Genomic DNA, 14,935 nt, shown 5'->3' with positions numbered 1-14,935 from the left:
AAAAAAAAAAAAAAAAAAAAAAAAAAAAAAAAAAAAAAAAAAAAAAAAAAAAAAAAAAAAAAAAAAAAAAAAAAAGTAACCATCAGTAAAAAAAAGAAAAGACTGTAATTTCGCTTTCGCTACAGTGAAGAATCATTAATGACAATCATCATCAAGCTAAGCCATCCATTTAACAGATCATGCACAGCATAAGGTCATCAAAATGGCTCACGAGTCAACTCTTTGCATGAATCCATTTTTCTTTTCCTTTTTTAAGAAACCAAACTTTGGTTGAGAAATAAATGAAAGAAAACACGCACACACAAAAAAGGAACTCCCAAAAGGGAGCCAACCAACACAAAGAATTCACAGCCAAGTCACGACTGAGAGCGTAATTACAAAAAGACTTCGAATTGTATTAACTACAAACTAGTAATGCAACTAATCCACAAAAACACTTGCAATGCGTTTTCACACCCCAGAAAACGAGCTCATAAGGACTTTTATTTCGCATCCATGGTTTGGGTTTTTGCACCACTACTACAATCAAATCGACAGCACATCAATTTGTTTATAAAATTAGCAAATAGGCGTGAGAAATGTTTGTTTACATTTTCTTTTTCAGTACTATTCCCCAGAATAAACTCAAGAATTCCACGATTTACATGGAAAGAAAGCAGGAGGACTATTCCTTAATCAATGAGCAGCGATTCCAAACAGGAAGAATATGTTGAAATGCAAGCACAACAAACGTAGACGCCACAGAAACTAATTACAGCCAATCACGTTTGGCCAAAAGTCCATTTCCAGTTACTATATGAAACGAGTGAGCATATACAACATAACAACAATTAAGGTTTGAAAAAAAAAAAAAATCATCGACTATTCAAATTGATTCCACAGTCCAAAATGCAAGGGCATGTTTGCCTAGTCAAGACAAAGAACATACCAAGCTCTCCTAGTTGCATATTATCTTTAGTTTCTAGGCTGTCTACATCAGCAAGAAGATAGACAACACATATTATGGTGAAATTAGACATTGCGGCCTGATCTGATGGCAGAAAAAAGTGTGTATATGTATGTAAGCATACACATATGTATGATCAGTAAAAATATGCCGATAAACAAGCAGATTGTAAACTATACAAAGAAGACAACCAGTTACAGTTTAATCAGCTGCTTAGTTACTTGACAATCACAAAAGCGTAATTGAAATTTTTTCAAAAGACAGACATCAAAGGGGACTTACTTTGGCCAACAGCTAGTTGCAGGAAGCTCAAATGGATGGCCAGTGGAAGATCTGCTGGGGCTACCATATAACATTCCATTCGGAACAGTTTCATCCTGATGCTTAACAGAGAAGTTGTTCTCACTTCTAGACAATGGTGGATAGAAAGGCTTCTTTAACCATGGATCGTGATCACAGCTCATAACTGGGTTAAATATCCCAACACTTTGGCCTTTACCAAGCAAAACATTCTGAGAAGAAAGTGTGCCAGACAAAACTTGATCCTCTTTAATGAATGCTGGTGGAACAGTTTTCTGAGGAGGCTGGAAAAACTCATCCTTATTTAGTCTATTAGATTCAGAAGGAAGAATCCAGCCAGCTGGACCACCTACCAAACCTAAACCATCCTGGCCAAAGGGAGAACTATTCCACATCTGCCATGTTCCCTTATCATTTGCATTTGTATCATCCTTAGGAGGACTTCTCAGATCCAAAGCCTTCGGAGTGCTGGGGAAATTATTAGAACAATTATGCTTTTCCCTTGATAAAGGTGACTCAATTGGAGATGGTTTGTTAATTTCAGAAGAAGCAGTCTTTAGAGTTCGTGGTCTTTCCATTCCGATTTCTGTTGCAAAGCCAGCTCCTAAATCCAACCGAAAATTATCGAGCGACTCCGATACGGGACCCAACAAGGATACTACATCAGGTATATAACAAGGATCTTCAAAAAGCTCTGGTTCTTCAGGCATGCATTCATGGGAACCTTCAGCAACACGAGGAAATTGAGGTTCAATTACAGGCGAAAACCCTAAACTACTACTTGTAGGACCCGGACCCTTAGGATAAGTGGGTATGGTAAATGGTGATGGCAGGCCAAAATTAATAGGATTATCATATGATTGTGTTGATGATAACTGCCCAGGTAACTGTGGTCCAGAAACTTGCGTAGATAGATGTGGGCCTATAAATTGCCCAGAAGGTTGTGAATTGCTAATATCCGGCGAGGGCTTCACTACTGGCCTACTTATAACATTGGCAATTGTGGATGAAGGAGCAGATGGCGAACGGGTAAATAACTGTTGCCAAGATTTTTTAGGTGCCACAACAGGTTGTGACTCGGTGAACACCTGCAGTGAACACGAGAACTTCAGGTCATCACTCTTCATTTCATTATTTATATATACTTAAAGGAAACTGAGGAACCTTATATTCACATAAAGCCAAGAGAACAACCTATGGGCAAGGAATAGAGAAAACCCCTACCCAAAGCAACACTATAGGAAATTCTTCCAATTGTTAATGATCATGGGAAGTCTAGAATTACAAAAGAATTTTGTCTGAATTGTGCACCACCAAGAGGCATCATGTTGCAAACTAATACAAAAAGAATCAAAAGACAAAGACTTATTTTCAAAAGTCCTTTGGGTTTCTTTCTCTCCAAAGGTCCGATGTAGTAATATTAAATAAATAAAAAATGTAGCATGTAGTATTGCTAAAAAAATGTAGCATGTAGATGTTGAAACTACTATCTTTCAATATTCCCAACCGGTCGCGTAGATAAACCTTAGCATGAGAAAAAATGGAAAGTCATCTGTTCAATATTGAAGCATAAGTCCATATCTGATGATTCACAAATTGCAGAATTTAAACCTAAAATATGAGTAAAGTTTGTATTAAACATCCTCAAAAGACTGTATGCATTAGAAAAAGGGAAAAAGCATATAAAGAGAACCACAGCCTAGGAGGACAACAAGGCTATCCTGTCCCGTAAGCAAAGCCAAGGACATCAGAAATTTTCCTCTAATTGATCAGAACTATTAAAAAGAAATAAAAAAACGAGTACTATTGTGCTCATTGGAAAAAGAAGGCAACAAAGAGGAAAAAGGCCCAAGAAATTCTTTTATGCGACAGAGTAAAAATGTTTGTTATCTGTAAAAGCATTGGGTGGGGGAAAAGACACAGCATTGGAACTTACTGGATGGTTGATGTTCTTATCATCTCCATTCAAAGCAGATTTCCCAATTACACGCTCAGATGACATATCTCTATTAGAAATAGACGTATTTACATGATCCACAGAACCGTTAGACTTGTCTTTAACAACAGAAGCTGGGCCATTATAGACCTTTCCAAACAAACTACCACTACCAAATGCTTTAGAAGATGACAAAAAGGTACCCCGCATACGATCAAGATACCTAGAACCAGCATATCCTCGGCCAAAATTATTTCCAGGGATATTCTTTACACTATGACATACTATGCTATGGCCTTTAGCACTCTCTGGCCCAAGCTTTTGACTCTCACGACGATCAGTCTCACTCTTTTTGTCCAAATCTTGCTTCCGTTCACTTTCTTTAACAGTTTTCTTCTCCAAATCTTCTGCATCTGAATTACTCTTACTTGAACTTTTGTCCTTTTCTTTTCTCCTCTCCTGGCATTTCTTTTCAGCCTCCTTTTTCCCGTCCTTCTCCCTGAAAAGTTGTGATGTTCTATCACGGTCCTTCACAACACCCTTTTTCTCATCCCTCAATTTCCTCCGTTCCTCCACCAACCTGGCAACCTCCTCCCTCTGTTTCCTCTCTTCCTCCTCCAATAATTCTCTCTCTAATCTAGCCTGTCTTTTCTCTTCAGCTTTTCTGCGGGCTTTTTCGACCCTACTCTCGGGGAAGTTACCCCCATTCTCGCCCATCTTAGCCAGTATCCCCCTATGCTCAGAATCAGATAAATTGTCTTCTCTTGATGAACTTATCCTGAACATTTTTCTCCAAAGCCATCTAATGCTCAAGAAAAAAGATGTAAAAAGCTTACAGCAGAAAATCACGATACCTGAGTATGACTTTTCTGCCAAACAATGTTCATCTCCTCCACAAAGACTGCTCCCATTTTGTCTCCAATAACTAGATTTTCCTGCAACGGACTTTCCAGCCCAACTGCCGCTCTCCAACCAATCTTGGCCAGACATCCACCCATTATCTGGCCATACCTTCTGATTCAATAATTTCCCACTTTTTCCAACGAGTTCCTTAATAATCCCAGAATTTGGAAATCCCGGTGGTATAGGCAAGTCTAAAACTGGCCTTTTAGAAATATGACCACAGCAGGAGCACATGAAGCGACCACCAGCAGGATTTTGATCCTTATATGGAGTTAAGCAGTTCCGACATCGTTTAGTTGCCGTTTTCCTGAGTTTCTGCAACTCAATGGCTTCAAATCTCTTTCTCTCTCTGAGCCGCGCATTCCTACGCACCCGCCAAGCTGACAGCTGAGGCATTAAAATCTCATACCAAAAGAGGGTAACCAAAAGCACAAAAACGCAAGCAAGCCTGGGTGATGTAATCTCAAATCTAAATGCAGGTGGCAGAAGCTGAGAGAGCGCCCAGAGTCCAATCAGCGGAATAACTAACCAAGGAAGCATTGTAGCAACCCGTCGAGACCACTTCTGAATCACGCAGAGTATACACATTATCCCCAAAACCCACGCCGCCTAAGCTCCACGTCAAGAATCCAACAACGTAACTAACCCCAAAACCACGGAAAATCCTCGATCTTGGCCTCCGGCAACCTCCCACCCAAAACCCTAACCCTAATCCCCCTCCCAATTGAAATGGCAATGAAGAAATTTCAAGAACGTTGAAGAACCCTAGGAGCTAAAAAAAAAATCTTGAAACCTTGCATACAGAATCCCAATCCTCCGTAAATGCCTCGAGAATCGGACATCAGCAGAAGCAGTGAAATTGATAAGTTAGAGTAATCAGATATCCCAGGGGATGGAGACGGTGGAAGCTGAGGGATTGCAAAGAGTAGCAGATGCGGGAGCCATGGCAGCAATAGATTATATAAGAATGAAAACCCAATTAAATAGAGATTCAAAACCAGAAAGGGCTCGGTCGAGAAGATGAAATGGTCCGATCAGTCCGGAAAGCGTCGGTGCCGTGGTCGAGGGCGTCCGTCCCAGCGAAGAAACTGTGATAAGAAAGAGAGAGATAAGAGAGCAGGAGAGAGAAGAGAATAAAAATGAAGGAATTTTAACCAAATTGCAGAAGCAATAATCCCCCATTCCACCTTGTGTTGTTGGACCCGGTCCACTCCATTGGACCGCTTGTCTCTCTCCCTCTCTCTCCCCCTTTCATTAAAGCTTCGCCTTAGGTTTGGTAAACGAATATTAGTTTTGTACTCACCCTTCTCGTAAATTACCAAATACCTTTCCCAATCGTTCCAGATGCAAATTTCCTTAACACGAAGTAAATATTTGCATTGATTAGAAATAAGTGGAAGCGGGAAATGAAATGATTGATGCTCTATGAACTTATTTAAATATTATGGTGTTTTAAAGTTGATGTTACAATTCTGGAAATAACAGCCTTTCCTACCGGCACCCTACAATGCCTTTCTTATTCTTGTTGGGCCTTTTCTGTTTACGGGTCCGCTTTCAGTTTGAAGTTCGGCCCATATACCAACGCTGTATTTTGCCCTTCTTTTCTTCTTTTCTTCTTTTCTTCTTTTCTTCTTTTCTTCTTTTCTTCTTTTCTAGTGCGCATCGACAGGCGGCTTGCAAGGGTAGAACCGTAAATGGGCTTCCTCATTGTGATCCACGAACGACTGGACATTTCTATAATTACCCCTTCGTCTAAACTTTCAATTATGTAATATATGTAACTTTTTGATCCACGATCCAGATTGGATTACAACTATCCTAATTTCGGTATTTCCAGAAACTAGGCATCGTCTACTTTTGTTCTAAAATTTTAATTCCATTCAATTACAATACATCCTGGTGCGCATCTTACTTTGTAATATGCTTTCATTCAAAAATATGTTTCCATATACTTTATTGTAAGATGTGTTTGTAAGCAGAATTGCTCGGAAGTTTTTTGGGTGAAATTCACACACCTCAACCACTCCCTTATAATGGTTGATACGTCCACTGTGATGAAACCCACGAATTCAAGCAACTTGCATTTGACTTACCAACCAATGGTCCAATACCTGCCGTTCGACCATTATCCACTCCTACTAATGCTAAACATTTATCGATTAAGACCATCCATTTTTTCTGTTTTGTATGAAAACATACTAATTTCTGATCAAATTGAGACTCTTTCCATCAGTAGCATTAAATTATTAGATATCGAGTCTTAATTAGATTGCTTTAATTTATATTATTACCTTTACAATTAGTGGATAACACTTGGTTCAATTGTCAAAGTTAGGGACCCATATGAATCTGATGAGAAAAGAAGGCTGGATTTTGCAGAATTGAAGTCAATGTCTTATGCATGTGCAAGTGCATAATTGAAGGTTGCATTATTAACTGAACCCCTCTGTGAGGCTCGTTTCTAAGGCTGCTTTTCAGCTCATTTCTAAGGCTGCTTTTCAAACTCCAACAACTAATCATGACAGTGATTGTGATATAGCAAAAATTATTTGCCAAATAACAGCTTCATTTTTCCTTCATTATTATCAAGTTTTAAATTTCTATTATGGTAGGGGTCCGTTTGATGAAGTAAGTGGGCTAAATTTAATTTTGGATTACTCTAAATAATTTAATTCCACTATAATATATTTGAAGTGTTGGCTTATATTTAAAAAATAAAATAAAGGAGTTCAAATTGTTTGTATATTTATTTGTTTTTGTGTGCCCTGTTGAAGTGAAGTGGGTTGAGGGCGTATATAAAAAAAAGGTATGGCTTCTGAATTCTGAGAAGGCGTGTTTGGTTATTAAGAAAGGAGAATGGTTAACGTAAAAGCGATGCCTTCTCCCCTCCCGGCTTCGCTTTTGACAATCACCAAATCTTTGTGACAGAGACGTGCGCGCATGAGAATCGGATTTATTGTTATTATAAGACCAAAATACACAAGACCCCACAACCTCAGATTTCCTTCAAGATTTTTGCCTCCCCCCTCCACTGGATTCATTCAACGTTTTTTTATTTGTTTTTCGCTACGACACCCAGATTATTGTCGTTTATGCATTTCGTAGACAAATATATATACACACTCAAAGGCCTGTTATTCTTACACGCATGTTAAAGCGTGCCCATTTTTTAATGCAACATGTTAACGTTTCAATACGCAATAATCGGGGAAGAAAATGAGTAATTCTGGAACCTCTTTTTCTTCTTAAATCTAAGTTTTTTAAGAGACTTCATCAATTGACTATTTTATTTTTAATTTCTACGAAAAAAAAACTGGAATTAAAAGGTCGGTGGGAATGTGTGATCAACGTTACATGTCAATGTCTAGAATGAATATCAAATAGAGTGGACAAAATAAATGAGAAGCCTTATTAACATGGACTAAAATGAAACAGAAGTTTTTGGGTTTTTGTTTTGCATTCCACAGTTAGATTTGGAGCATAAAAGAGGAAATATAACCTGAAACATTTATAAAAGTTTGCTGAGTTTATTTAAATCATTTGCGAGTGTGTGGATAAAGTAGAGAGGTGAGGTGAGGTGAGGTGACGTGACCGTATTGGTTGGGAAGCCCAAACGAATATAATAATGAAACGAGAGAAGAGCAGATTCATTACCATTTCTAATCTCTAAAAAGAAAATGGAATTTTTTGCCTTGACAGAGACAGGCAGGTATAACATAAAGGGCAACAAATTGCCTTCCAATAATTACAACCAACCTTTTCCAAATGAATCTTCCAAACTTTTTTTCTTTTTTTTTCTCTCTCTTTTTCAGGACTCATTCGGTTCACAAATCATTCAATTCCAACTTATATTTAAAATCCAGGCGCTTGTATGTTACTATTCAATAATTGAGTTTATTTGAAGCTTAGAATGATTAAGGAAGCATATGTATCATTTTATTTAATAACTTCATTACAAGCTCCTGGATTGTATTTGACTACCAAGTATTAGGAACTGAACAGCAAACACGAAGATGCTGATTTTATTTGCCAAACTAGTGGACTCCAATCTCCGTCATGTCGAACCAGATTTGCTTGAAAACTTTGATGATAATGTCGTGATACTCGTCGGTGTTCAGAGAGAGATAGCATGCAAGGAGATCTTCCAATTCATTGGACGCCCTGATTTTGTTCTCCACAATCATCTCCACCATTGATTCTCTGAAATCCCTCTGTGGATCGTTCGTTGACTTTACGATCGCCAGGCTTTCGGTCAAACTTCTCTTCGCCGCCGCCGACTCACTTTTCCGGCGTCCAACGTGACCAAATCTCTTGCTTGAAACTCTCGGAGAGTTCATAATCCGTAACTTTGGTCCCGGAGAGTTCACCGGAAATCGGCGCGAAGGGCTGCTTCTGGGTTCCTTTGCAAATGCTTTATCCTTCTTTGTGACGGTGATCGACGGACACGTAGACCCATCTGCGGCGTCGGTTTTTTCATGCTTGGATGAGGACGAGGATGACCTTGTAATGATTGGTGGCAGATCAATCTGCGCCGGGGATTTCAACTCTTCATCTGAGCCGTTGATTTTTTTGGCTGAAGTTTTGTGTCCCTTCTCGATAATGATGGCGTTGGCATCATCTTCAGCATGAAATGAATATTGACTTGAAAAAGGCGGTTCAATCCGGAGTTCTGGTGGAGATGGTGGAGGAAGCGGCGAGGCAGCTGTGACCGATTCTAGGGCCGTTCGCCCGCAGCTACAGCCGGAGGAGGAGGACGTAACCACTAACCTGGGTGAAGTCCGAGCGGCGGCAGTGGCGGCGTTAGCGGCAGGAGCTCTTCGCCTCGGCTTTCCTTTGGACGATTTTCTGGGTGGGTCAGCCGGGGAGTTACTAGATTCTCTGGCGGCAGCAAGTTGTCTGGTGAAATGATGGGATTTTCTTGGGTGAGAATGAAGAAGAACCTGGTGTGGGTGAGTGGAGGAAGTTGAAGAAGGCTCCTTTTTTTGGTTTCTTCGCCTAATAACGGCCATGTCTTTGAGCTTGTAAAACCAGGAATTGGGCATCATATCCGAGAGCCTAAACCTATAATTTCCCATCCAAATACTATTTCTCTCACCCGTTTACTTGCCTCTGCTTGATGCTGGCTTCCTGGGCGGAGGGTCCAGAAAAATGGCTCAACTTAAAGGCAAATGCAAATGGGGTCCACATGGTTCCTTGGCTTTGATTATGAGAGCTTAATTACCTAATTCAGGGGGAAAAAAAGGTCCCCTAGACCGTAATCATGATTATTGTCTTTCAACTAAAGTATTTATTATTTATATTAATGTTTTTACGCACAATGTTGATGTGTTAATCAAACTCATCAAAATGTATAAATAAATATATATATATATCAATGAAAACATTGACGTTTCTTAGGAGATCTAATACCCTGAAGATAAAGAGGGCTTTTGGCTGTACATTGTCACTTTGTTTTTTTATTTACTTTTTTTTCCTTTCTATTTCTCGCAAGACCAGAAACCAAAGGCAGCAAGTTATGCGATTGGATGTATTGTGTTGGTATTAATTAGACGATGCCACGTCACCATTCACATGCATGTTTCTAAAACGCTGTTTTGTTTTGGAAGCTTGTGCACGGTTTTCTAAAATCCATTTCCAAGCAAGTTTCCCCTTTTTCTTTTCTGGTTATAAATGGAAAGCTTTAAATAGATTATACCCAAATTTTAAGACAATGGTGATAGTTTAGGAATTTTGAGTAAGATTTTGTGTGTACAAAGTCAAAGGATCAAAGGTTATAACAGAAAATTAAAATGATATCCGTGGATAGATTGGTAGGTAGATAGAATAGAAGATAGAAGGCAGTTGCTTGTTTAGGAATGGCATTGAAAATGGGCAAAGCCCCACGAAAAGAGAAAATAAATCCAAAACCACAAACGTTTCCCTGCTGGTGAAAGAGGGCCGAACTTTGCTGCCAAAAATACATAATTACAAAAAAAAAAATGTCAGAATTTGAACACCAATCCCATTCGGGGTAGGGGAAACCATGCAAACCAAAAGGAGCACAACAGCATGTCTCCAAATATTCGACTCTACTTTTAAAAAGGACGACATATTACATTAGGTTTTAACAATTCCCACCCCCCCTTCTTCTTTCCAAAACCGTGTTTGATTTTAATTAATATATTTTTAACAAAAAACACAAATATATAGTGACAATCATTTAACACCCGATTTGAAACTGTCATCTTGTGAACTCTTTGTTAATTAAAACTCAAAGAATAATAATAATAATAATAATGACGTGTTTCATTAATCAGAAATCAAAACTAATGGGTGAACTTAATTGTGCCAAGCTTGGAATGGACCGATTAAAAACCCATCTGGACCAGAAAGTAGCCGGCCCAATGACTAACTCTTGCCCAGTTGGCCTCCCCTCGGGGACCAAGTCGCAAGGATTCCCGCCAGTCCAAATGGGACAAGTGGGAAACCGATTTTATGGACCGCCTGTTCTTCGAATGATTGGGCAAATCACCGTTGTCGATGGGAGAACCTCTAATTCTCTCGCTTATAGTTTCGCTATCGTCGCTGATTCCGATTTTGCTGACTTACGGTCCCGGGGACGTGGTTCCGACCAGCAAGATAGGACTGTATCAACTCGGTTCATTTTCCTATTTTCGTTTGTCGCACACAAGTTTTCACGGATGCTTGTTTGTATCTTCTTGTTTCCTACTACTTGTTCGTCTCTTTCTGAGATACATATTTTGTTTTTTTTCAGTCGACACCAGTCTGGGACATCATGATTGGTCGATATTCTCCAATTTTTGGCCTCAATCGCGAGGTATTCATCGATTGAGTTGTATGTGTTGTCCATCTTTTCGACATTGCTTCTTCATTTTCTGTTATGCTTAAATTTCTTTGACTTTACGTCGACTTCTAGGGGTGCTGAATTTTTTTGAACTAAAACTGACGGTTTAAGAGTACATAACTGAACAATAAGTGTCTATATATATCATAATCTAGTAACCTTATGCTTAAGTTCTTCCTATGATGACGAAAATGGATAGCGAAGATCGGTTCTTCCAGAGTGAGAATTATAATATACTCGGTCCAATCGTTTTACTAGCTAGCAACCTGCTGAGGATACTCTTACTCCACTGTAGTTTCGATTATTTATTTCCATTCTTATAGTGTTATCTCTTAGGCTGTATGAAGAAATTTATTGCATCGCTTTTTTCTTCTTGAAACATATACTTTAACAAAGGAAAGGTGTAAAACTATTTGTAGTATGGTACAACCAATACCCGAAGTTGAAATATCTCCTCTCTTCATTTGCCTGTCTTTTGAAATTTTAGACGGTTGCAATATTTTCTAATGCCTGCTATCTATCTCTGAGTTCGTACTGTTTCCCTTACTAAGTTCTTAACACTGTTGCATCGCACCTCTATGTGGAAATGGAGGTGGTTGACCCTCACGATGAGAGTGTAGGCGACGTTTACGGATTACAACCTTCAGGTTTTTTAATGCGCATTATCTCCTTATTTTACCTTTAGTTTTGGAAAAAAATGAATGTATGCGTCCAAATCTTTGTAGGTTGTGTCAATTTAAACATGAACTATAATCCTATCAATTAAACTCATAAACGATCACTAGACTAGAATTGATGTATGAAAACTTTTCAAAGGAAATCTTAATTAAGAGTCTAATTTGATTCATTTATGAAATTTTAGGGATTTAATCGATAAAATAATAAGTGTCTGATGTTATCAAACTGAACTTGTTGGAGGGTTCAGGGTAAATTGAACACAATGTAGGTATTATTAGTTCACTGGATTGCTTTTGTATTTGTCACAATATCTTATCCTGTTTTTTGGATTATTACATTTCTTAAGTCATCTGGTATCATACATTTTATTTGAGTGTGGATCCTTTCAAGTTGGAAAAGAGAAGTTCCGTGTTGCATGGCTTCTTGTGATAAATCGCAAGAGTGCAGAAGTTCCTATGATCGATGTCTACATGGTGTGGTAGCTATTGTAGATGGATCAGATAGCTGTTTATTTTCACAGTTCATCGATGGACGATTGAGTCTCACTATTGAGCTGAGTTGTTAACTACTTACATCTAACAACCATCGTTAATTTGTTTGTGCTGCAGGGATACTCTGGAAGTGATCTTCATGGTGTGACTGCCTAAGTAGTGGACATTCCCCAACTCTGTTAATGCTCTCCACACTCCTTCCTTAACTCATACATAGAATTATAGTTCTTTTTGCCTGAAAATATTTTTGTTTCTAGGTCAGATGAAACCAAACTCTGTAAAAATCAATAAGATATGGGGAACGGGCACCTAGATGCAGCCATAGAGCCTTTTTGTGGCTAGCTCTTAAGCTAAACATTATCCACTTTAATCACATATTTAAAACTATTTTAGAATTTTTTATCTAAAATTCCTATTCGGCCTTCTTCAGATCATTGATGCCGTGAAAATGTTTCTCCATCTAAACAGAGCACAACTACCTTCATCTTTTCTCCCTTGAAAAGTAGGTGCCTCCAACTTAATTGCATATCAACCACAAGCACAATTTCATTTGCTCTCTATTACTTGCCCAACCGTCCTTGGTAATTTTAGAAGGCAGCACCCCTATCAACACATTCCCTCAATCCTCTTTTGCCTTCTCTCTCCTCGCAAGGTCATTTCTCCCGCATCACATACCTTCCAATTTCTAAACAAGCTCTTTTCTCCACCATGTTTTCCACTCCAATGGCCTTCTCTTCAATAGCATTGGGTTTGGTTCTTTCGGTTCGTAGTCATTCCCCATAACTGTATTGCTGTGTACTAGAATTGATAGATCTACTATTATTTAATTTGTCAACAATAAATAGGTGCCTAGCTTGAGAATGATTTGAGGGCTCTCCCTTTATCCCAGACACCACGACATTAACCCAAAAGGTACTTTTTTACCTATGATTTACCCTTACTGAATACTACTCTTTGCTCAGCTTTCTCGCCCTTCTATTAGTTACACCACCAAGTCACAAACGATAGTCTCATACGATTTACCTGAACAACGACTATCCACTGGGCAGTTCCCAACTCTCTTCCTCTGATATACATGATGAATATATGGGGTCCTATCAGAGTTCTCCGGTATATAAATGTGGAAATCCAATATGTTACACAAGAAATCATTTCCAGTAAATTTCTAACAGCTGTTTTATGTCATTATTCATATCCACCTTTCTCTATTCTCATATAATGGGTGGATATATCCTCTAGCTTTATGCTTGAAGTTGTTTCCAATGCATTTCAAACAGTTGTTGTCATTGCTTCTATCTATTGATTGATGCCATGATGATTCTTGCAGTACAATTTAAAGTTCAGATAACACATTCAGTATCGAATGTTAGTCTAATACCTGATAGGAGGACTGATATTATGAGTGGCTTTCTGTGCATTTTTGAGAACCTGTTGAGAGTTTGTTATCTGTGTTACTCCTTGGAGTGAAGTTTTTTCTTGGCCTTCTGATTTACTTTATTCTCAATAGGTATTCACATATTAGCAAACAATTTTGGGATCACAATCATTGGCCAAAGCGTATCATTGCCCGTTATACATGGTAAGTCGGTGAATTTTATCTTACGGATCGGAAGCTTATTTTACAATTCTTATTTGCATGACATGGATTCTTCCATTTACCATTGGTAGTTAAGCCAATACTTCGCATATTCCAAAATCCAAACGTGGTAAATCAGATCCTTAGTATATCATTATTTAAAGCATAATATCAATGATAATGGCGTAGTTTCTGCAAGATCGAACATAATTCAAATATTAATCTACATTTATTTAATTCTTTTGAAATCAGAGTTTTAAATCTAACTGCTTTGCTAAATGTACTAGGAAGAAGAAGAAGAAGAAGAAGAAGAAAACACTGACATCCTACGATTTGATGTGTCTGGTACATTGATTGTGAAAGTATAACTAAACAGTCAGAGAAAAGGTGGAATGTACAGAAGAAACATGTAAGTGAATAATTGGTAGGGTTACGTGTTCAAATGTGGCAAATCATATTGTCCCTGGACGCTTTCTCAATAACAACATAGATTCATAATACAAAATGCACGTGATTGAGACTAAGCTTTTCCGCAACTTTCTGATAAACCTATGTTCTTGGCGTGTTCTAGGGAGGAGCAATCAGAGATTGATGTGACTTCCGGATTATATGTTTTGTTCGGACCAGGTAAAAGCATTTATTACTTCTACTGCTGTGCTATTTCCTTCGTTGTTAGGGATTCCTTCTGATGACTACATCCTATGCATCTTAATAATTCACATACATCAACCATACAAAATAACAATAGCTGTCAAACTGTAACTTTATTTTGTATGATAAAAATTGAATATGATTCTTAAAAAATATATTTTTAAGCATAATTAATATTTATATTTATAAAGTAGTAGTAGATGGAAAGACTGAAAAGGAGCAAAAAGGAAAGAACAAAAAAAAAACTCAAATTTTGAGGACAAGGTACGAGAGACGGAAAGAAAGGCTCTGGAGGTGTTAGATATACGCGCGCGTGTGTTGAAAGAAAATAAATAAATAAATAGACAAGTCATAGATGCTAGAGAAAGAAAGGTAATCTAGATGGAAACATAGCCTAGAGAGAGAATTACGTTAGAGGGAATTGACTGTCGGTAAAGGATAGCGGGATTTTGAAAACAAATGCCTTAGCGACAACACCTTTTCTTTTTGTTTCTATTTTTCGGAAACAAAACCAAAAATATTTCATTACTAACTTTAGTTTTAGTTTTAGTTTTAGTTTTTTTTTTTTTTTTTTTTTTTTTTTTTTTTTTTTTTTTTTTTTTTTTTTTTT

General features: G+C 38.0%; 3 protein-coding genes and 1 long non-coding RNA gene across 7 annotated transcripts in view; 1 reads left to right on the top strand and 3 right to left on the bottom strand.

The window, feature by feature from the left end:
* Positions 1-5,347, bottom strand: part of LOC111481413 — a 6,579-nt gene extending 1,232 nt beyond the window's left edge. Inside the window, exons 1-3 of one of the 2 annotated variants that reach the window (XM_023126813.1) lie at positions 5,273-5,347; positions 3,183-5,173; positions 1,229-2,334 (exon numbers count right to left, since the gene is read on the bottom strand). In XM_023126813.1, the coding sequence (XP_022982581.1) occupies positions 1,229-2,334; positions 3,183-4,673 (2,597 nt within the window). In that variant the 5' untranslated portion in view covers positions 4,674-5,173; positions 5,273-5,347. Of the gene's footprint in view, positions 1-1,228; positions 2,335-3,182; positions 5,249-5,272 lie in introns of those variants that run through there. The other variant, XM_023126812.1, reaches the window with a different exon arrangement.
* Positions 1-14,935, bottom strand: part of LOC111481433 — a 19,355-nt gene that overhangs the window by 3,059 nt on the left and 1,361 nt on the right. Inside the window, exon 2 of the long non-coding RNA XR_002718054.1 lies at positions 7,319-7,329. This is a non-coding gene — a long non-coding RNA (uncharacterized LOC111481433). The remainder of the gene's footprint in view (positions 1-7,318; positions 7,330-14,935) is intronic.
* LOC111481425 (transcription repressor OFP1-like) lies at positions 8,000-9,310 on the bottom strand. Its single transcript, XM_023126829.1, has one exon. The coding sequence runs from the start codon at positions 9,158-9,160 to the stop codon at positions 8,120-8,122; it is 1,041 nt and encodes a 346-aa protein (XP_022982597.1). The 5' UTR covers positions 9,161-9,310; the 3' UTR covers positions 8,000-8,119.
* LOC111481417 (protein DETOXIFICATION 53) overlaps positions 10,510-14,935 on the top strand; it is a 10,045-nt gene continuing 5,619 nt past the window's right edge. Inside the window, exons 1-6 of one of the 3 annotated variants that reach the window (XM_023126818.1) lie at positions 10,510-10,711; positions 10,840-10,902; positions 12,216-12,276; positions 13,606-13,677; positions 13,962-14,083; positions 14,246-14,301. In XM_023126818.1, coding sequence (XP_022982586.1) covers positions 14,067-14,083; positions 14,246-14,301 — 73 coding nt within the window. In that variant the 5' untranslated portion in view covers positions 10,510-10,711; positions 10,840-10,902; positions 12,216-12,276; positions 13,606-13,677; positions 13,962-14,066. Of the gene's footprint in view, positions 10,921-12,215; positions 12,277-13,605; positions 13,678-13,961; positions 14,084-14,245; positions 14,302-14,935 lie in introns of all 3 variants that reach the window. The other 2 variants (XM_023126815.1, XM_023126816.1) reach the window with 2 other exon arrangements.

Source organism: Cucurbita maxima, unplaced genomic scaffold (genome assembly GCF_002738345.1).
Source record: "Cucurbita maxima cultivar Rimu unplaced genomic scaffold, Cmax_1.0 Cma_Scf00007, whole genome shotgun sequence".
NCBI lineage: Eukaryota > Viridiplantae > Streptophyta > Magnoliopsida > Cucurbitales > Cucurbitaceae > Cucurbita > Cucurbita maxima.
The sequence above is the reverse complement of the archived record's forward strand: the minus strand, read 5'-3'. Positions and strand labels throughout refer to the sequence as shown.